Raw genomic sequence first — 20,114 nt, forward strand, 5'->3', positions numbered from 1 at the left:
TGAAAGAACAATACAGCGGGGCAGATCTACAAGCCCCTTGCGCCACTTTTGCGTCACTTTCCCCATGTTAAAAATGACGCAAAAGGGGCACAAGGGGCTTGTAAATATGCCCCAGCATGCCTTGAGAACTGCAGAATTAGTATCCTTCATTTTCAAGGATTTTATTTGAAGTCAGTTTCTTGTGAACGATTTGAGGATTGTAACCGTCACTCTCCTGTTTTTGTTTGAGATGTGGTTCTTATCAACTAATTGTGGTTCACCAAGAGCAGCTATATATAATAATTTTAGCAAGGTTTTATAAATGATATGTTGAAGCTAATTTGCAGATAAAAATGAAGATTTGAAAAATATAGTATGTGTTTCATTTTGTGTAAAACACGAGTTCTCGTTGTAAATTGAAAATAACCAGGTCACGTTCTGCAGTTTCCCTACTCTGGTGCTGATGCAAGTGATACGAGGTGAGCCGAGAAGCTCGAGCATTGCACACTTCTCGTCTGGCGCGTGCAGAAGGATCAGGCGGACATCAGCGGCCCCTTTAACGCAGCTCCTGTATGTCACTTGAGCCTGACAGTGCCAGCACGGGTTGTCAGGGAGCCCAGGAGTAGGGAGGAGCGACTGATTGTCTGGGGTTTCCGTGCTGCCACTTGCATGAAAGGACAAATTCCTCTTCGGGATTAAAACGCACTCAAGGCATTCTGAAGATGCTGCACTGAACATCAAACGTTTTTTTGCCGAGGGCGTCTTCAAGATGGATTTAGTGATTGACTCATCTCAACTTTTTGAGACTTTTCTTTCCAGGGGACCTTTACTCCAGCCTCTGTGGGACTACATGAGGTTCAACTACTCGGATGCCTTGCGATCGCCCCTTTTCCCAGTGATCCTAACGGTGTCTTCATACGCCCTGTTCTGCATTCCCTACCTAATCTTCAATATCATGGGGAGGAAATGGTCTTACATCCACAAGTACAAAATTCAGCAGAACCGGAACCCAACAGCTGCCATGATCCTGAACTGTGTTGGTGTGACCCTACACAATCACTTGTTCTACATCTTTCCGGCGTCAGTAGCGCAGTGGTACTGGAGACCCCCGACCCCCCTCCCAGAAGAGTGTCCAAGCATCCCCGAGATGGCTGCCGGGGTGGTAGGAAGTTTACTTCTCTTTGATTTCCAGTACTTCATATGGCACCTGATCCATCACAAGAATAGGTGGCTCTACAAGACGTTCCATGCTCGTCACCATGACTACATCGCTCCTTTTTCTTTGGCCACCCAGTGCCTGGGCGGATGGGAACTGATCACTGTCGGGTTCTGGACCACCGCCAATCCCATCCTCCTGCGGTGCCACCTGCTCACCACCTGGGTTTTCATGCTATTTCACGTCTACGTGTCAGTGGAAGACCATAGTGGTTATGACTTGCCTTGGTCAACCTCACGCCTGGTCCCATTTGGCATCTATGGGGGGCCCACAAAACACGACATGCACCATCAAAAACCCATGAGCAACTATGCACCTCACTTCGCACACTGGGACAAACTCTTTGGGACGCATGCAGAATTTGGCTTCGCCAAAGGCTACCTGGAACCCGTCCTTCCCAACGGAACCTGCTGCATCAGCAGCCGCATGGATGCTTTATACGATGAAGGGGTCGATCCAACAGAGCGAACCGCAGAGGAGAAGAAGGACAGATGAAAAACTGGCTCCTCTGAACTGGCCATTCTAATGTACTAAACTGTAGTTTATGGCTCCAGGTAATACAGATCTAACATGAGAGAACAGACTAGGGAACTACTGACATCTTGCTAATCATTCCTTGAAACCGATATGATTCAGACTAAAGCGACCTATGTAGATGTGCATTGTACACCGTCCACCGTCCCTGTGCATAAAAATACTTCAAGGCACGGAACTAAATTGCTCCGTTTTTCAAATAATCCATTGCCTTCTTTTACACCTCCTGAGTACGTTCCTGTAATGTATGTGGACTTCGACCCAGGACAGATATTCCTTTTTGGAAAAGAGTTTCGGGTTACAAATTATAAAGTATGTATGTGTATCCACTGTCAGAAATGGCAACGAATTATGAGCTATTGCTGGTTAAACAGAGAAAGGTTAAGCGAATAAGATGAAAATATATCTGCGAGTCCTTGAGCAATTTTGGTGATTCATTTAGCGTTTATGCATGTTAGCATTTGGTATCTTTGTGTCCTGCTGAACATTTTTGTAGGTGGGGGTTTCTTTGAGTGAATGCATGGTTGAAAGATGCTTGCTTCTATCTATCTATCTATCTATCTGTCTATCTGTCTATCTGTCTATCTGTCTAGTCTGTCTGTCTGTCTGTCTGTCTGTCTATCATCCTTTTTAAGGTAAGTTTAGCAATTTGATATGGTGTGTGCCCTCAGCAGATGGTTACCTGACTTCCGAAAGTGTCTATTGCGCTTCAAAGGTAAAAATGTTTTACCTTGAGCATTTTTTTTGGAGTGGTACACATCCTTTCACTGTGTACACAAAGTGCTCTTAACGCCATTCATCTGCTGTCAAGTGCACTTATTAGCATACTCTTGACAGAATGAGCTTCACGCAAGTAAAGCGCACGAGAGTGCCCTGCATGTGAAGGGCTTCCCTCGCACCCATTCCCAAAGTCTGAAACAGCTTGTGCTTCCGGTCCAGGAGGACCAAGGATTGCTTTCGCACGACGTAGAGTTTAAGAAGGTAACACCACTTCTAGTGACCCAGGGTCAATGGATGCCCAGCCCTCTATACCTCTTCCTGCACATGGGTAAAAAGTGGTGTCCGGGATCTCCACTTAAATGCATCGTCATCACCACCTTACAAACAATGTGAATTTGTGGACATTTCTTTGCACATAGTGATGTAGTGCACGAAATGATGGCAGCTTCAAAAATATGACGTTCTTCCATTGCACTTTTCTTTGAAGCTTTACCTTTTGTTTTTGGAAGTGATGTGGTTGGAACAGAGTCAAAGGCGAAAGCGGTTTTTAAATGTGTGGCTTTTATAAGGACGGCATGCCAGCCCCCGACAAAGCCCTTCCGATCAGGCATGGGAAAGAGCCAACGGAATGACCGCGAGTAACCCCAGCAGCCTTGAGTTGGGCATTCAGCTGCGTTTTCTTGGCTCTCGAAAGCATCTGAGTTTAGGAATGCTGGTGGGAAAGCGTCCTTGCTCCTGTAATTACTGTCAGTCATCTACGCTGGGCTGTGCGTGGGTGAACTCCACTTGCAGCACTTCGGGCAGATTCACAAGATTTTGCCCTGGAGCAAATATCAAGGTTTCCGGAGCCTCCTGAATGACACGTCATCATATATATGATGTTCACAGACATTTGCACTTGAGTAAATTACAAGTGGGCCTGGGCATTGCTAGAGATGCTCAGGGAATCCCTAGAAAGCACCAACATAAATCTTTATTATGGATGCTGTTGGTCCATGAGTGTCTCGGTGTTGCTTCAGGCCTCTCCACATTTATCCAAGTGAAACGAGTGAAAATGGTGCAAAATGACTCTTGCCAACATGATAATCTGGGCTTCGAGTAATTAATTAGCTCTAAAAAAAATCGAAATCGACCTGTAACTGAGTAGCACATTCGCCGAGGCACGCCACAATCACATTGTGAAAAGAGAACCTGTGACTTGAACGTATAAAGTCATGGAGGGAGTTAGCTATTGACTTTGTACACATCTCTTTCATCGAAGCTTTACAACTACTAGGAGTTGTTCCCATGTGCCACTCATTTCCAAAACTCATGCATCCCAACCAGCTTACTTCTCTTCATTTCGTACTGTTCCCAATTACGTTTCTCTATCAATGTTTTGTTGTTCATTATAGAGTTTGCAATTTAACAGTTTTTACTCCATTTGATTTTGTGCAATTCCTTGCTTTTCTTTAAGGTTATGGGGAGATTAGGTTCCATTCACAAATTTGTTTGCAGCTCAATAATAAATAGAGATTAGGAAAGCACATTTGTAGCAGGCCATCAGAGACGAAGTGAATCCTTCATTCACAATTGCAAAACGATTATGTGACACTCTCAAATTTGCTATTCTTCTCAGATTAACCTAAAGTAAAGCTAAAAACATCAGCAATTGTACAAAAAATAAATGTAAGGTAAACTGTGAGGCTAGAAGTGCTATTGTATTGCATTGTATCGAAATTGCATTAATGCAGCGCTTACTACCTCAGATAAGGCATTGCCCTCGAGGTTAGTGGTATGTTATGTGTATTTGTAGGACACGCTATCACCAACTAGGGTATCATGGCACTGAGCAGGTGAGGAGCTTCACCCTGGAAGGGCGGAAGGAGGTTACTCAACAAACTAGGTCAGAAGAGAGGAGGAAGCTCTGATGTGTTGTCGGAGGTCGTTCCATGCTTCAGGAGCGACATAAGAGAAAGCTCGACATCCGGCTCTGTCTCTGTGAATGCGTGGGATGTATATGAGTATGAGTCCACCTGAGCGGAGGTGTCTCGAGGGTTAATGGAAGGAGATGCGACTGTTCAGGTACGTTGGGAATGTGTTGTGTAGTACTGTGAATGCGTGTGTGAGGAGTTTGAACTGAGCGCACTTGTGTTTTGGGAGCCAGTGGAGCTCCCTGAGGAGTGGTGTGATAGGAGTCCAATGTGGAAGTTTGAGGAGGAGTCTAACTGCCGCACTCCTGATGGTTTGTAGTCTTCTGGTGAGGTGATTGGTGGTTCCAGCATAGAGGGAGTACCTGTAGTCCAGCCTGCTTGTGACAAGAGCGTGGGTGATGGTGTTGTTAGAGAGACATTTGAAGGTCTTCCTCAGGGTGTTGAAGAGGGAGGCTGCAACACATGCATACACTTGTGCGGACATGTGCAGCTTGTTGTCAATGATTGTCTCGAGGTTCCTGCTGTGGGAGCTGGGGGGAAGGGGTAGGGTCCGAGGTCGGTCACCCACTAGTTAGAGTCCCAAGGCACGGTTTTCTCCCCAAATATCACTGCTTCTGTCTTGTCGGTGTTGAGCTTGAAAAAAGATTGGACTTCATCTAGGTGGTGACCTCCATCATGCAGATGATGTACTTGTTCCTTGTGTGGGGGGTTTTGTCTGCAAAGGAACATATGATGTGCATGTAATTGGTGTAGGAACGGATGTTAATGTTGGATGACATTGGCTATTGGAATGAAACATGGGTTGAAGAGAGTAGGGCTGAGGGAGGTACCGTGAGGTAATTTGCAGGCTCGATTTTGAGATTCCGAGGTGTACAATGCTAGGCTGACCATTTGAGTTATATCTGTCCATCAAAAAGGAGCAGACCTAGCTTTCCCACAGGTGGTTGAATGCCCGATGAGTTGTGATACCATTTCGAAGGTCATTGAGATGTCCAGTAGGTTGAGAGCTGTCATCTCTCCTCTGTCTAGGGTGATGCAGAAGTTGTCTCTTGCGGCAACGAGTACTGTTTCTGTGCTGTGGCTGGCTCCTAATCTTGACTTTGTGGTGTTGAGGAACTGGTGGTGGATGAGACGGTTGGTAAGATGTCTGTAGATGATCTTCTCTAATACCTTGGCTGGTACAGTAGGTGGCAGATCAGTCTGTAGTTTGAGAGCTTGGCTGGTTCAACAGAGGGCTTTTTGAGTAGGACGGTAACAGCGATGTGTTTCCAAGCTTCGTGGAAGGTGACTAAGTCAATGGAGGTGTTGAACATCAGAGTGAGGGCTTCGCTGCTGAGGGTGAGTTACTTGTTGAAAGTGTGTTGGGGGCATGGGCCTGATGAGCAGCCACAGTGAAAAAACTTCATGGTATCAGCAGTCTTGTCTATGGTGATAGCGGGCCACATGGTCAGGGTTAGTTCTTTGTCCAAGACGGAAAGACTTGCCACAAGGTTAAAGGGGTCCAGTTGCAGGTCGAAGTTGCCATATACGGATTTGAGCTTGTTGCAGAAAAATTCCAAGATATTGTTGCTTCAGAGATCTTGAGAGAGGGTGATATTGTTGGAGGTGGCTGCAGACATGGTGACATTTTTGATGATTGGGAAGGTTTCCCTGCTGTAGTTACAGCTGGTGTCAATGCAGTATGATAGGGCTGTACGCTTGGTCGTCCAGATTTGTATGTAGTAGCATACCCGGGCGGATTTGAAAATGTCTTTGTCCGCATAGTCTTAGCTTGTTCTCCACTTGTGTTCCAGTTGCTTATAGTGGCATTTCAATCACTCTGAGTTCTTCTATGTACAAGCTGGCTTATTTTCATATTCTTGCTGTTTTGCCATGCTAATTGGGGCCCAGGGTAATGGCATGGTGATCCAGGTGTTGAAGTTCTTGATGTCTTCCATTAGGCTGCTGGTGGGTTCTGGTCTGTGCACAGAGGGAGCAAAAACCCAATCCATCTCTTGGATGTTTCCAGCAGCAGTGGTCAGGCTCAGTCGTGGTGGGTCTTTTGTGGTTTGGGACAGGGATGCTGAACCTGATGAGTGCATGATCTGTCCAGGTGATAGTGTGTTGAATGTGATGTTGATTTTGGAACGGGAAAATTCGGTCCTAGTGAATGGGAAAATTGGGTCATATTGATGCCCGTCAGCTTAGGGTAATGGCACGGTGATCCAGGTGTTGAAGTTCTTGATGTCTTCCATTAGACTGCTGGTGGGTCTGGTCTGTGCATGGAGAGGGCGAAAACCTAATCCATCTCTGGGATGTTTCCTGCAGTGGTGGGCAGGTTTCAGTCATGGTGTGTCTTCTGTGGTTTGGCACAGGGATGCTGAACCTGATGATCGCATGATCTGTCCAGGGGACAGGTGATAGTTTTTGACTGTGATGTTGTTGAGGAACGGGTAAATTGGGTCTAAGAGATGCCCGTCGGCATGGGTGGGTTTGGTGACATGCTCAGTGAGGCAGAGGTCAATGATGAAAGATGAACAATCGAGTTGTGGTCAGTGTTGTCTTCCAGGTGAAAGTTCATATCTCCTAAGAGGATGAAGTTGCGGAGTCAATGATAAGTGATGCAACAAAGTCTGTGATATTGGCATGGGTTCCTTGTGGTCTGTAAATAAGGGATCCACTGACTGTGATTTGTAGCTTAAATGTGAGGTGATCCATGTAGTTAGACACATGTCCATGGTTTTATTGTAGTTGAAGGTGTCCTTGAATATTATAAGAACATCCACCTCCGGTCTTGTGCTAACTGTCTTATCTGGCAAACTTGTAGCCGGCAGGAATGGCAGTTACAGTGCCAGGCACCGATGTTGGGATCAGCCTTGTCTCAATCAGGAATAGCAGGTCCAGCACCTGGCTGTGCAGCATGTCTCAGATTTCTGTGCCGTGATTAGTGAGTGAATGAGTGTTCAGAAGTATGCCCGAGAGTGCGGTATGCTCTGAGGGGGGTCTGTGTGGGTGTCAGCAAAAGGATTGCTGGGAGCAGTCAGTGCAGGTACAGGAGGATGCATGAGAACTTGCAGGAGGAGCAGGTAAAAGCTACCTCTGTGTTGTATTGAGAGGTGCAGCAGCAGTGCTGCGGGGGCAGCTGGGTTTGAGAGCATGGATGTCATTTAAGGGTTGCAGTTGCTAACTCTAGCTTGCCCTCTGCAGCCCCTTACATTGCATTTGCAACCCCTGGACTCAGAGGTGGAAAAATTAGCTCCACAAACACAGGGGCATCTCCTCCTTATGAACATCAGTTGGGGCTCCAATCTCCTTGCTTTTTGCCATTTTGTTTATTACACTAATAGTAACAGTATATTATTCAGTATTAGTGTAATAAAAATGGAGTACAATTAGCTAGAAAATATAACTCTCCCTGACAGCTGAGGTAAGTAAAAATGCTCTTAAATGTATGTTGTGAGCATCTGGGCACTCGAGAGTGTGTTTATGAGAGAGAGAGTGTGTGAATGTGTGTTGCTATGTAAGTATCTGCGAGTGAGTGAATGTGTAGGTCAACTGGGGTGTGCTGTGACTACCGCTACCCCTAGCCTTTTGGTGAATCAACAATGAAGGTTGAGAGCATGGAGAAACGCAGCGGGGTAGAGGGTGCTGGTGGGAGGACCAGGGTTCCTGGTGATGAGGCAGTCCAGGTGCAAATGGGCCTGCCAATGGCACTCCTGTATTAGGAAATAGAGCAGGGGGAGTTGGGTGGGGCTGGGAGAGGCACAGGAAGTGCGAGAACAGGAGAGCAGAAGAGTGCAAGGAGCAGGTAAGGACCGAGGCGGGGGGAGCAGAAAGAAGAGGAAACAGTCCCAGCAGGAGAGCACACCAGGAGCAGAGCAGAAAAACAGGAAAGGGGGCAAGAAGAGCCAAAGGTAAAAGGTACTAAAGTGACAAACTGACAGAGAGCATAGGTGGAGGTCAGAAAGGAGCCAAAAAAAAGTACAGATGTAAAGCAGAATGGCACAGCGGTAGCCAGTGGCGACGAGGAAGTCAAAGCAGGGTCAAAACAGAGGCAAAAAATACAAAAATGGGTGGGAAAGACAATCAAATGGCAAACATAAACCAATAGCAAAAGCAAACAGAAAGGGAGAGGCACAAAACAGATGGGAATGACAATTAAATGGCAAATATAATCTAGACAACCAGCTGGCAAAACAGAGGTTAACAGAGGCACAAATCAGGTGGAAAAGACAGTGAGATGGTAAAAAGAAGCAGAAGGAGGAGGCACAACCCGGATGGGAATAACAATGAAATGACAATGATAATCAGACTATGAAATGCCAAAACAGACCAACAATGAAGTGGCAAAAACTACCAAACCAGAGTGGAGGACTCCTAGGGTGCTATGGCTGTGCACCTGCTTTGTTGTTAATCCAGTGGTTTTTGGGGTTAGTATTGTGCTCTGATTGAATGAAACCATCCCATGCATTTGCTCCAGTTTCTTTGTCACGGATTAATGAATAGGGGTAAGGTTTAAGCATTAGTGGGTGTTATGTGAATTCATGTAAAGGACTGGACAGATTAACTATGGGCTAGAGGAGACAGGCATTGTTAGATTATAGCGGTTTCAACGAAGAGGAGGTTGTGATCTATGAAATTCGGTACGTGCATTTTGGAGAAATACAACCATACCGATTAAGGTAAACATGCATGTGACTTAGAGTAGGCTGTACTCTGACAGAAGAGGCATGAGGAGGATGGAAAGGGTCATTCGAAAGATAGCAAGAAGAAGCAACAAACAGATGTTTTGAGTCAATGTCAATTTTTCATACAGGGTTTAGGAACGCAGAGGTAGATTTTGAGATACGCTATAATAATACCAAGTAAGCCTAGTTCACTGTAGGTAAACATTTGAGAACAGCGAGGCAAGCTGGTCTGTTTGATTGTTGTCATCTAGTCTTAGTTGTAGTTGTTTCCACTCAACATGGATAAGTGTCAACTTAGGGCCTCAGTATGCATCTGTTCTCCCATGTTGAGAACTACTTGAACGTCGAGATACTAATTTCGTTGGTGCAATTATGCAACCAACTGACAGGGCTTGCTTGCAAAGGGCTCAAAAAGTGCACCAGCTTGGATGCTATTGTTCAGCACTGTTTGTTGGGGTGTTCTTTGATGCCTGGGTAGAGAGAGGGGCCTGGGCTGGGCATTCCTGTCAGTGTCAGACAGGGTGGGTGTAGGGACATTCGTAGGATATAGAGGAACAGAAGATAATTGTACCCTTTGCTTATCCTCAGCATGGATATATTTTCTGGGAGGGCTAGTTGGGGTGGAGAGGACAGGGACTTGAGTTGCCAGTCAAGTTTCCTGCTTTTGCTTGGGTTCACAATGAGTCAAATGGAGTCTGCTGCATTACTTACTCACACTTCAGGGAAGAGCACTTGCGCAGTCAAGCATCTGGGTCATGAAGACTGTACTGTAATATAGTATTTGTATAGCACTGACTGCCCTCTGTGGGACACTGAAGTGCTTACCCACTTGGACAGCAGTCTATACTGTAGGGGTGTGTGTCTGGAAAGGTGTTTTTGTATTGACCCTTTATGGGAACTGTTGTCATGATGTGCGTGATGACCGCGGAGGCGCGGTTATGCACATCTGGCTTTAGAATGTCAGAGCTTCCACAATTAGTGACGGCTGGAGGGGGTACTGCTAGTGAATGATAATGTGCACAAAAGTGAATGATAATGTGCACAACAGTGACTGATAATGTGCACAGCAGTGAATGATAAGGTGTACAACACAAAGAAGTACTTTGCTTATATTGTTTGAAAAATGTCCCTACAACTTCACGATTATATGTTCAGTCTAGTACATTACATTCATCTCAAACCAAAAACTTCTTGCCCTATTTACAAAAGAATAATACTTGGTTAAAACGGAAATAAATCATGTTAGATTAACACGTATTGCTGAAATGTTGACAATGTGCCTCACTGAGATTGCGGCTTAACTACAAACACTGGAACACCAACAAATATAGGGGCATATTATCAAGCACGGCGTTAACATTATCGCCGATTTAGCGGCAGAAAACTGCCGCTAAAGCGGCGATAATGGGGTTTAATAATACGCCGTAGAGAATTCCCATAGAAGCCCATGTTCACACCAGAACATGGGCTTCTATGGGAATTCACAAGGGCATATTATCAAGCCCATTATCGCCTCTTTAGCGGCAGTTTTCTGCCGTTAAAGCGGCAATAATGTTAACTGTCTCTGTTTCTTCATACTATGACCCATAGTTAGCAGGTTTATCCCTTGTAGCTGTTGTTCTTCTCTGAATATGCAAAAGGTAAATGTTAAAGTTTGCAGTAGTGTTCCCTTGGGAGGTTCGCAATGCGGAAGATAAGGACTAGCAATAGTGGCTAAATTGCCGACTTTAAAACAAGGGGGCCAATATTGAAATGCTGGTTTCAGTATCAGGTCAGATTTGATAAATTTAGCCACATGCCTTCACCCCCGTGCTTCGGTTCCCTTAAACATGCTTGAGTGCAACGATTTGATGCAGTTTGCAGTGTGCGCAAATCACAGCTTGTCTCCTTCACTGGGACACAATTAAAGTGTATTAAAAGGCTTCTGCAGCCACGTTGCATGAGACTAGGTGGGTGAAAGGAGGGCGCGTTTGCAGCTGGACAGTGCCGGTCCTAGGCCTTCTGAGGCCCTGGGCGAAAGGGAAGATGTGAGGCCCCTCTAAGTGACATCACAGAAAGTGACTTCGCAAATTAATTGGTGAGAACGTATGGCAAATCACGAACTACCACTCAATTAACTATACTCTCGGCTCTCAGCATACGTGCTTCTCGAAGCAACATTTCAGCACAGTATGGCTCAGGTGCGAGCTTTATAAAACGCTCTGCGTCCTGAAATGCAACCCGCGTGTGCTATTGTATGTAAATCACTGTGCCAAACAGCTAGCAATTACTGTGCCAAGTAGCTAGCATTGGAAAATAAATGGTCCTTTTGCCAGTAAAGAACTGGATAGAATCTGTATATCCCTACCCAAGTCAGGCACTTTTCCAAAGATTACCAGCACATAAACGTACACTGATCCCTGCGTTGTAGCCCATGGACCAACAGATTGTGAGAGTCTGTTTTCCACTTTTGAAAGGGCACATGAGTTCCCCGGGAGGTTCTGGCACCAGAATACATATGTCTATCAAAAAAAAAACGAAACATTTTAAATATCATGATAAAGAAACTAAGAATTGACAAACCAAGTAGGCTTGCATATTGGCACATGCACACATAAAGCACGCAAATATTGGCACATGCACACATAAAACATGAAAAATATTGGCACAAGCACACATAAAGCACGCAGTTATTGGCACATGCACACATAAAGCACACACATATGCACAGACACGCCAATAACACACACACAGATTTTTTCTCAAGAGCCTAAAGACACACATTCACTAATGCACACACCCTAACAGTCACACATAACACTATACAGCTGAAGGCTCAGGGTGATGTGCCTCGGGGTGGTACTGAGTGATGCAACTCAGGCCACCACTAATTGATACGCCTCCATAGGACACTCGCTGCTGTGCATCTGGGAAGCAGGATAATGTACATTTGAGGGATAAAAGGCTATTTGGCTAAGGAGGGCCTACAATGATGCGAACCAGAGGGCAAAGAGTTATGTAATGTAGTGGCCTATGGAAATGTACTATAAGGGCACACTGATGTAAGAAGCAGGTGGGCTCATGTTGGTGTCAGAGTCCTCCCATGTCAGGGAAGAACAGCTCCTCCAAACTTATTTTAGGTGAGACACCGCATCATGAGCAAGGCCGGCCTCACGTCACCACCACTAAGGCACCACCACCACCACCAAGCTAGGTGGTGGGGTGCGTGCGTCACGGTGCGTGCAGTGCTTGCGCAGACAGTGTTTAGTTCCCGGCCTCCTTCCCTGCCTTACTTTTACTGCCTGCGGCCCGGCCCGGGCCCCTGCGCGAGCGCGACGAGAGTGTTGTGCGCACTGCGCAGCGCTTTTCCCATGATTATAATTTATTTATTCCCGCTGCCCGCAACTGCGGGGCCGGCGGCGGGGCCACCCTGAGCGCGAGGCCCTGGGCTGCTTCCCATACCGCCCATGGCTAGGACCGGCCCTGTAGCTGGATAAGCACAGCTCTGCTTGATGTTGTCCAGTCTCTTGCTCAGCACATCTTCAAACCTCAAAGAGGCTGAGATGTCAACTTCCCATTGGGGCCCTTATTCACATGTGCAATGCCCTGACTGCCAAATAATTCTGTTTTGATGAGAGAGTTGTTATGGTGTCCTTCCAACGTGTTTGGCCCTCCGCTTTAACGTGAGTGAGGTTCAAGCTTGCTGGCATTGTATGCACATCTCATTTTTAACAAAGTGTGGTTCAGGCCTGCTGTCATTATTGGGCCTTCAGACTGTAGTGCGGTTTGAAGTGTCCAGCGGGCCGAGGTAGCATATGCTCCACAGGCCACAACACAGGCAGAAGAACGCACATGCACAGACAAGCCAGTCTTAGCACCTTTGGTTCGCATTGCCACAATTACAGTAGCCAGCCCAGAGCCAATATCCCATTCCTGACAACTACGAGTAGGGGGCAGAATTAGACAGTCCACTGAAGACTTACAAAGGAAGCAGCTCCTACTCCAAGGAGCCAGGAGGTGCAGCCAAGCCAGCCTAGGTCGAGGAGAGGCTGCAGACCTTAGTCACTCAGTGTCACTCATTGTCCTCCATCACCGAAAACTACCATGGCACTTCATCACAACAGCTACCAGGCCAGAAATAGCCTTTCTGCCAAAGAGGACTTCAACAGTATGAGTTTTCCATTCCCCTGGCAGTGCATCATCAGCACTAGAGGGCATCTGCAGATTGAGCTGCTTCCAGAAGTGCCTTGAACCATCACTACATGACCTTCTCGGAGAATTAAACCTTATGATTGTCACCACCCCCAACCTTTTCAGTATTGAGGGATCCAGGAAAGGGAGGTTTTCCAGAAGCATCTTTTCAGCGGTTTGGGGTCCCAGAGAGTTTCCACTAGTATTGCTTTCCTAGTGCTAGAGAAGGCCAGCACCGTGAGCGTCCTCGATCAGGGTTTTCTTAGTATGACAGATCCCAGCAGTCTGAACTTCTTCCAGCAGTGCCTTCTTAGTGCTTTAGAATCTCAGCAGTGTAAACGCCCCCAAAGTGTTAATGTTAATGTTAATGTTATTTGTGCTTGTATAGCGTGCAGCTGCCCCAGCAAAGGGGCGTCCCGGCGCTTACTGTATGAAAGGGGACAGAGGATAGGAAAGTAGGAGGGGAGGGAGATGTTAACCGAAGAGGTGTGTTTTTATTGCTTTCCTAAAGGTCAATAGATTTTGTATCCCTCGGATCTGGTCTGGGAGGCCGTTCCAGAGTTTGGCGGCCAGGTATTTGAAGGAACGGCCACCCATCCTGGATAGTTTGATACGAGGAACCGTTGCGAGATTTTGTCCTTCTGACCGTAGGGCGCGCCGAGGGACGTAGATTGACAAGAGTGGGCAAAGCATGGGGGGGGAGGCCGTATTTAGGATTTTAAAAGCTAGGCATAGCATTTTGAAGTGTATCCTTTTCTCCATTGGGAGCCAGTGGAGCTTGATAAGGACGCTAGCCACAGACGTGTGGCGAGGGAGACCTACCAGAGCCCTGGCGGCACCGTTCTGGACTCGCTGGAATCTAGCTTTTTCTGCAACATTCGTTCCTAGCAGAAGGGAGCTGGCGTAGTCCAGCCTGGAAAGGATGGCTGCTTGGACTATCGTCTGACGGGTTTGGTTGTCAAAGAATCCCAGAATGGGCCTAAGGTTCCGTAAAATGCCGAAGCAGGTTGCTGCCACTTTTTTAGTATGGTGAGTAAATTTGAGGGCAGAGTCTACCCAGACTCCTAGGTTTTTGACACAGTCCTTGGGCTCAGGTGGTTGTCCCAGGTTTTCTGACCACCAGTTGTTCCCCCAAGTGTTTGTCTTTTTTCCCACCAACAACCCCTCTGTTTTACCGGCATTGAGCTGGAGGTAGTTTGCTGTCATCCATTCTGTGATGTCAATGAGGGTTTGTTGGAAATTTTGGGCGCTGTGACCACTTTCATCGTTTAATGCCACCACCAGCTGCGTATCGTCAGCGTAGGATACAAGAGACATTCCGTGTCTCCTAGCTACCTCTGCCAGGGGCTGGACATACACATTGAACAGGGTAGGGCTCAGAGCTGACCCCTGGGGTACGCCCTGTTCAATGGGACATTCCCTGGAGAGGTAGGGGGGGGTGGAGACTCGAAATGATCGGCCAGAAAGAAAGTCTCTAAACCAATCAAGAGCGAGTCCTGATATCCCGACCTCTTTTAGCCTGAACAGCAAAACTTCGTGTGACACCGTGTCGAAGGCAGCACTGAGATCAAATAGAATCAGTGCTGCCGTTCCACCAGAATCTAAAATGGTGCGGAGGTGTTCTGTCACACTTAGTAGGGCTGTCTCGGTGCTATGTCCCGCCCGGAAGCCATGTTGTGACCAATCTAAGATGTTATTAGATGACAAGTATTTGGTCAGGATGGTATTTACATGGGCTTCTGCTACCTTGGCTGGCCATGGTAGGAGGGATATAGGTCTAAAGTTTTCGGCAATGTTAGGGTCCAGCGTAGGTTTTTTGATGATTGGTGATATCCAGGCTTGTTTCCACTTGGAGGGGATTATAGCTGTAGAGAAAGATTTGTTAATGATGTCTCGCAGGGGGCCTAGGACAGTTATGTCAGCTTCTCTGAAGGTTTCAGGTTTGAGAGGGTCTGCTGGTGAGCCAGACTTGATTTTATTACAGATTTTAGTAAAATCTTCTAAGCTTAGGGCCGGGATGTTAGCGAGGTTGGGTCTGCTGGGGTCATTGGATGGGATGAGGTCAGAGGTGGAGGGAAAGGTAATATAAATTTTCCGAATTTTTTCTAAGAAAAAAGAGGCCATGTTATCGCATAATGCGGATGAGGTGTTAGGATTAGCCACTGTTTTTTTAGCACTGAGTTCTTTAAGAATTTTAAAGATAGTTTTAGAGGCATTATGGCTGTTCTTAATCTCAGTGGTGTAGTAGGCTGCCCTGGTCCTGCATATGTTACGGTGGTAGATTTTTTGCGATTGTGTGTACAGAGTTTTAAGGGCGGGGTCATAGTTTTTCCTCCAGCATCTTTCGGCTTTCTTGCACTCTTTTTTTAGTGCGGAGAGTTCCTTGTTGTACCAGGGACTGGAATCGTGGGCGCGAGCTTTGATCCATTTAGTTGGGATAAGGATGTCTAGGGCTTGGTTAATCCAATCGCAAAATTTGTCGTATTCATGATCGGGATCTCCGCTAGGTGGGGGGGGGATGAGTGGTGAGGAGTGCATAGAAGTCCTCTATATGGAGCTTTCTCCAGGGTCTTTTTCGAACCTGCTGAGTGGACTTAGTAAACAGGATGTTCTTGCAGGGTATTAACATAGTTACTAGACAGTGGTCAGTCCAGGTCATAGGGCTGGGCGTTTCGACCTGCGCGTTAATTATGTTAGTAAAAATGGGGTCCAGGAGATGGCCGCCACTATGGGTAGGGCCCTGTATAAGTTGGTCTAGTTGAAGGGCCTCCAGATCAGCTAGTAGAGTATTGATCTTTGAGTCTCCCTTACAGTCGAAGTGGATGTTCAAATCTCCAATAATCGTGAAGTTGGCAGTTTCAGTGATCTGTGAGCCTAGGTACTCGAGGAGTGAGTTAGTGAATTTGACTTCCGTTCCTGGTGGCCTATATATCAGGAGTCCTACCATGCTAAGCTGGGGATTGATTTTGATGTTATAGAGTGCACACTCACTGTCTTTAATATCTGCTTTAGTTAGCTGGCATGTAAGATGTGATCTGGTCATTATGGCAATTCCACCACCTCTGGGGTTTCTATTGACCGTGTGGGTGGTGTATCCTGTAGGGGTGGCCAGATTAAGTACAGTGTCCATGTCATCTTGAAGCCACGTCTCGGTGAGAAAAAGAATGTCGAGGGCATGGTTAGTGACTAGATCGTGGATTTTGGCGTGATGTTTCGACATAGATCGAACATTCAACTGACCAATTTTAATCACTGAGGGCTTGGCAACGGTATGGGATGTTTGTCGATCTGGATTTGTAAGAGAGAACCCACATAAGCAAGCTTGGGGCGCATTAGAGTTGGCCAGGTTGAAGTTGGAGCATCCTTGCTTGGGATGATGCAGTTTAAGTAGCTCTAGTTTAGAATACATTATCTTACCGTTTTGGTAAATGTCAGGGTGTCTGGCGTCTGGCGCTTCCTCAGCGCTGACGGGCGCAGACGGGCTTACCTCTGGCGCACCTCCGGCGCACCAACGACGTGCCCGCTGCGCTCGTCCGCTGCGCTACCGAGGTATGCACATGATTTATAGTGGCGGGTGATAGATGTAGGGGGTGTGGCCTCACGAAGGGGGGCGGGGCCTCAAAGAACGCCAGGAATGGCGGCAGCGCTGAACTCCGCTGCACAGCCTGAGCAGGTGAGACAATGCCCAGAGACAAAGTGCCAGGAGGGGTAGTGGGGAGAATAGTCCACAAAGTTAAGTGACTCTCAAAGTTTAAAAGATATTTAAAAGTTACACAAACACAGCTCCCGGCTTTCCGCCTCAGGAGACCTTACATACATCAGCCGGCGCTAGTATTCAGCGCCTTAAGTATGTTCGGTGGTGGGCGTTGCCTAAATAAGGGGGAGTGGCCTCACGAAGGGGGCGTGGCCTCAAAGAACACTGGGAATGGCGGCAGCGTTGAACTCCGCTGCACAGCCTGAGCAGGTGAGACAATGCCCAGAGACAAAGTGCCAGGAGGGGGAGTGGGGAGACAGCTCAAGAGGACAACAGATCTGACAACTTCTTGTAGAAGTGTCTTGTCAGTTTTGAGGACTCAGCTGAGTGACCTTCTGAAATGGGGTACTCTCAGTGGCATAAGACCTCACAGATTAGCCTTCATGTAGCTGTTACGACCTTCCCACGTGCCATACCAGAACAATGCCAGATAGCTTACTTGCGGACTATCACTATTTTACACACTTACATGTTTATAAGGTCTGGCAATCATCCCATCTGCAATATAGGGTGAGTCTGTACTTCACATAACAAAGTTACCCCATCGCTGCCAAAACATTGAGTGTGTTGTACGTTCGCCCTGCATCTACCCCCTCTTGCCCGATTCAACTGCACTTCTTGAATGCCACAGAATGTATATTTCATAAAAACACTGTATTGTTATTTTTATGCAACCCTTTTCTCACGCCTTCTCAAGCTTAATTAGTGTTTGTCGGTTCATCAGAGCCGGTCTTGCTATTCCAGTACTGTGAGAGCCATCTTGCAATCTGCAAGGTCTAGGTTAGTGTTACACTCTGGTCTCTCCATTTATTCTTCAAAGGCACTTCAACTAAAGGCTCAAGGGTGTTGCAGCACTCCCTCATCTCATGGAGTAAAAGAAGCAGGAGGATAAACGTTAAGGCTCAAGAGAGTACCAGGAAAATTAAAATACCCTTTGCTTTGAACCAAAGCATTGTCTGCACCATGCACACGAGGTGAGCATGACTCTCCCTAGAGGAGCTCCCTTGACTCTTCTATACAAGCATCTATCCATTCATCTTTTTACCCTTTCATTGACCTGCGGATATCCACAATTCACCTATTTTTTCATCCATTTGTTTTTTCATCCATCAATTAATCATTCACCATCAATCCATAGGCCATTATCATCTAATTATACATTTGCATATTCATCATTTATGCATGCATCCCTCCAAACATCCATCCATTCATCCAGGGCACAAGTCCTAAAAAAGAAGTGGGGGGACGCTGACGCCACGGCAGGAATTGACGTCACGAAAGGTGGCTTGCACCATCAGACTCATTGCCTCCCCTCGCTCACCCCTTAAATGCGATTGCATCAGAGAAGCCAGCGTGTGAGCAGCAATTTGAATGCGCTCCGATCTCGCCCCAGAGAGGCCAAAGAGTGAATTTGTGGCTCAATTTGCCCCAGTTATCGAGCCCCCGGTAAAATAAGTGGGGGGGGCGCCGTCCACCTGTGTGTACCCCGACTCAAGCCCTGCATTCATCGACTTAGCCATCCATCAAGAAATCCATCTAATCATCAATTGGTCATTTTGCCCATCCATCTTTTCACCCTCTGACCTTTCCATCTACTCTGCCATCCATTTATTTCTTCAACTGTTCATCCACCTTCCATTCATCTATCTTTGCTCCATCACACTTCACACCTTTCTTTTACCCTTCCTTCTAGCTTATCTTCCTTCACTTCTCTATCTACCCATCTTTCTTCCTTGCTTCTGAGTACTCTCAAAAGTTATCATCTCTGTTCTTTTTCTCCATTTTCTTAAATGTATCCTTCTCTTCAATGACGTTGGCATTGCCTTAAAGCAATAATTATGAGCTTTTGTCTTTCGCATTGCAGACAGAAGAGGTCCGGAAACAATGCACCCAGTAGTGGCTGGTGTCAGGACAAAGTGGCGGGGAGGGTCGGGAGCAAGCTACGACAATAAAATAAGAAAAGACAAATACAATATATAACTTACCTGCTGCATCACCGCTCTTCTGCTTCTCACCAGTACAGGCTTCGAGAATCCCCTGCGGCCAATCCTGATGTTGCTTTCATGCTGCTGGCAGCATGAGAGCAGAGCTAAACCAAAGGGAATGATGGACGGAGTGTTGAACATTGCAAGCACTTACCCCCAGTCAACTGATCTGTGTTTAATCCATCATCATTCTTTAGCTCACTCCGCCACCCCAGTTCAGACACGGCCATATGCAAATCAGTTCGACCCTGTGCCTCATGGGAACAGTCCAGCCCGAACTGCCGAACCATCTCTTCCCTGGACTGGAAACAAGCGTCTTGTGACCGGTTTCTGGCTAATCAGCCGTCATGAGCCAGGCTAGCTTGAATCCAGTGGCAAAGTGAGCAAGGGACCCGCGTCTGGGCATACCCTGCCAACTTAGGGCGAACAAAGCAAAACCAAAGGGGATGATGGATGGAGTGTTGAACATTCAACAGCGTAAGTGTCAAGATTGGCCTAAGGGCCCACGATATGTGCTCCCAGAGAGACTGGGAGCCTGTGCCTGTTGTCTCCTACCCTGCAACGCAGCTCGGGTTAGAGACAGCAACAGTGTGCATGTTGGTTTGGCCGTCCTGAGACGGCCTGCCAAACCCACATGCGCACTGACAATAGTGATCACCACTCCCCCTCTGTGAATGTCCCGCCCCCAAGACTCACCCGGGAGAAAAAGTTATAAGGATAATAAACCGATTTTTAAAATCATTTTATTTTTACAGTTTTTGCTGCTGCTGGTTGGTGGGGTGACGCTCCTTCGCCATATCAGAGGCATCACCGCTGAACGCACCCCTACTGTAGCTGTAAAGGGGGCTTCACAACACCCCGTATAATGCTTCTTTGGTGTGTAGCTTCCTTGTTCAAACACTTGCATCCAATGTCATTTGTTTGGTGAAAATAAACTGGAACAATGTTTGCTCCAAAATTCCATTAATACTTTGTAAGATGTATGAATATTTTAAAAGCACAAACCTCACTGGAATTTGAGATGAGGCACTTTACATATTAATAATAAAGTGTTATGGGAGGGAAACATATTTAGTAATATTGTAAAGAAACAAGACGCAAAGATATAGTTTGTAGAATGCACATCAGATTAAAACCACTCAGCGTTTGGGGGATATTTTCTAACACTTTGTGCCA

At 46.6% G+C, this 20,114-nt stretch overlaps 1 protein-coding gene across 1 annotated transcript; it reads left to right on the top strand.

The window, feature by feature from the left end:
* The first annotated feature begins 521 nt into the window (after positions 1–521).
* LOC144826252 (cholesterol 25-hydroxylase-like protein 1, member 2) lies at positions 522–2,208 on the top strand. The gene has a single exon (XM_078684617.1). It carries the CDS (start codon positions 749–751, stop codon positions 1,688–1,690), a length of 942 nt encoding a protein of 313 aa, XP_078540743.1. The 5' UTR covers positions 522–748; the 3' UTR covers positions 1,691–2,208.
* The last annotated feature ends 17,906 nt before the right edge of the window (positions 2,209–20,114 follow it).

This window comes from Lissotriton helveticus, chromosome 3_2 (genome assembly GCF_964261635.1).
Source record: "Lissotriton helveticus chromosome 3_2, aLisHel1.1, whole genome shotgun sequence".
NCBI classification, from domain to species: domain Eukaryota; kingdom Metazoa; phylum Chordata; class Amphibia; order Caudata; family Salamandridae; genus Lissotriton; species Lissotriton helveticus.